The 2,217-nt window shown below is 69.1% G+C and overlaps 2 protein-coding genes across 2 annotated transcripts in view; both read right to left on the bottom strand.

The window, feature by feature from the left end:
• CRACR2B (calcium release activated channel regulator 2B) overlaps nt 1-2,201 on the bottom strand; it is a 5,101-nt gene extending 2,900 nt beyond the window's left edge. Inside the window, exons 1-3 of the mRNA XM_010854192.1 lie at nt 918-2,201; nt 730-841; nt 189-361 (exon numbers count right to left, since the gene is read on the bottom strand). Coding sequence (XP_010852494.1) covers nt 189-361; nt 730-841; nt 918-1,232 — 600 coding nt within the window. The 5' untranslated portion in view covers nt 1,233-2,201. The remainder of the gene's footprint in view (nt 1-188; nt 362-729; nt 842-917) is intronic.
• Nucleotides 1,403-2,217, bottom strand: part of PNPLA2 (patatin-like phospholipase domain containing 2) — an 8,637-nt gene continuing 7,822 nt past the window's right edge. Inside the window, exons 11-12 of the mRNA XM_010854205.1 lie at nt 1,767-1,985; nt 1,403-1,509 (exon numbers count right to left, since the gene is read on the bottom strand). Of these exons, the coding sequence (XP_010852507.1) occupies nt 1,403-1,509; nt 1,767-1,985 (326 nt within the window). The remainder of the gene's footprint in view (nt 1,510-1,766; nt 1,986-2,217) is intronic.

The raw sequence follows: 2,217 nt of genomic DNA on the forward strand, positions 1-2,217 counted from the left end.
GACTGCTGACTCCAGAAATGCAAATTCTGTGGGAAATCACGCCCGGCTCACAGAAGTGGCAGCTGAGAGGGCCGGACCCAGCCTGGCCGAGGGTCCCTGTCTGGGAACAGGCACGCAGGCCACCTGGACAGGCCTGCGCAGGTGGACCGAGCAGTGGAGGGTGCTGGGGTCGGGCCAACATCGACTTACTCGCCCAGGACCCGGGCCACCCCCAGCTGCTCCAGCGCCGAGCTGAGCAGCTCCTCGTCCTCCTCCACTGAGCCCCCAGCGCCTTGCACATCCAACCAGCCCGACTCGAAGGTCTCCTCTGGAGCCCGGGAGGGCAGAGCACCCGCGGTGGCCTCCACGCCCACGAACTTGCCTGCAGGGCGTGGGAGGAAGAGACTGTTACCCCCCACAGCTCAGCCCACCGCCCCCCTCACATATCCTGCCCTTCTCTGAGCCCGGTTTCCTGTTTTTCTTCCTGACTCTGGTCCGACTCCCGTCCTGGGAATGGGAGGTGACAGCTGGGCTCAGGCCAGAATGAGGCACGCCTAGCTCCCAGCCTCACTAGGGTTAGGCTCGGGCAGAGGGGTGGTAGCCGGTGAGCACACCGCCGCATTTGGGGGCTCTCCGTGTGTTTGTGTGTGCTCTGGAGGGAGGCCACGGAGGGGTGTGGGCTGCCGACCTTGTGGGCCCCAAGTCACGCGTGCCAGTGGGCTGGGGGTGGGGCTCAGGGCCCAGGCTCACCCAGGCCGAGGCAGAACTCCCGAGCGGTGAGGAAGCCGGTGTGCGCCTGGTCCAGGCTTTCAAACACAGCCTCCAGCTGCTCGGGCGTGAGGGGCAGGTCGCTCTGCAGGCCCTGGCAGGGCGGATGGCAGGGCTGAGTGGCCAAGGTCAGCCCCGGGGGCAGGCAGCTTCTGGGGGCGGGGGCTCACCTGCAGGTCGTGCCGGGTGATGAAGCCCTTGGCCTCCTTGTCGCACAGCAGGAACAGCTCCTGGGCCTGCTCCAGCATCGCGGCCAGGGGCCCCGACGTGCGGCCCTGCTCCCACCCGTCCTCCTGGGCCTCCCCAGCCCCGGGGGGGCTGGCCATGGCGGTGGGCTCAGCCTTGGGTGGCCTGAGCAGAGCTGAGAAGAGAAGAGGAGAGAGGAGAAGGGCAGGCAAAGCGGGTGTGAGGCAAAGGCAGCCGAGGGCTAAGCGGGAGCGGTGGGCACCCAGAGGTGGGGCGCAGAGGAGCCTCCCTGCCCCCATGGGAAGCGGGAGAGGGCTTGGCAGAGGGGCCGCCAGGGGGCGTGTGGCCCAATTTCAGGCAGTGGGGCCGGCGGGCGGGGGCCTGGGTGGAGCTAGGCAGGCTCAAGGCCACCCTCGAAGCCAGCAGGTGCAGGAGAGGCTGCATTAAGGGAGGCGGGCTGGGGGCTGCTCTAGATCTTGTGACTGAAATGAGGTGGGGGCTCGCGAGAGGGGGCAAGGGCTTGGGTGAGGGAATGGTAAGCCGCAGAGGACTTGAACAGGTCCTGGAATTGCCGACCTGGGCACGGGGCTGACCAGGCCGGGCCAATGAGAGTACCAGGCGGTCCTGGCTGCTCAGCACCGACCCTGGGCCCCGCCTCCGGCCAGCTGGCAGGCAGGCTGGCTCCGCCCTCCCTGCCCGCAGCCCCTCCCACCGACCTGGGGCCCCACGGAGGGCAGGTGCAGGGTCCAGCCCGGGCCTCGAGGCCTTCCAAGGCCCTTGTCGGGAACCTCAGGGTCTAGCCTAGCAGCCTTTCCTGCTGGCACCGTGCTCACCGCCACACTGGCCTCCTTCCCAGGGGGTGCCCTGCCCGTTCATCAGACCACCTCTTGTTCCCGCAAAGCCCTGACCCCCGAATTTCCCGAAGCCAGCCCCCAGTGTGGCATCACCCCCCGACCTGGGACCCTGGGGTCGTCGCCCCTCAGTCCAAGACTGTGATTCTCCCCCCCACCCATATTCCCGGGGGTGGGGGGCGACCGATAAAGAGGGCGGGTCTGAGGAAGGGCGGGAGGAGGGGACGTGGGCGGAGACCACTCCCCCAGCGCGGGCTCGCCCGCCCCCGGCCCAGCGCGGGCATTCCCCCCCACCAGCGGCTCCCTGGCTCCCTGGGACCCGAGGGCCATCCCAGCCGGAAGCTGCACTGTGTCCCGGCCGCGGAGCGGAGAGTGGGGAGGACTCCTGAGCCCCCACGCCCTGGGGCCCCAGTCTGCCCTGCCCTTGCCACTG

Source organism: Bison bison, unplaced genomic scaffold (genome assembly GCF_000754665.1).
Source record: "Bison bison bison isolate TAMUID 2011002044 unplaced genomic scaffold, Bison_UMD1.0 scf7180017853262, whole genome shotgun sequence".
Taxonomy (NCBI): Eukaryota; Metazoa; Chordata; class Mammalia; order Artiodactyla; family Bovidae; genus Bison; species Bison bison.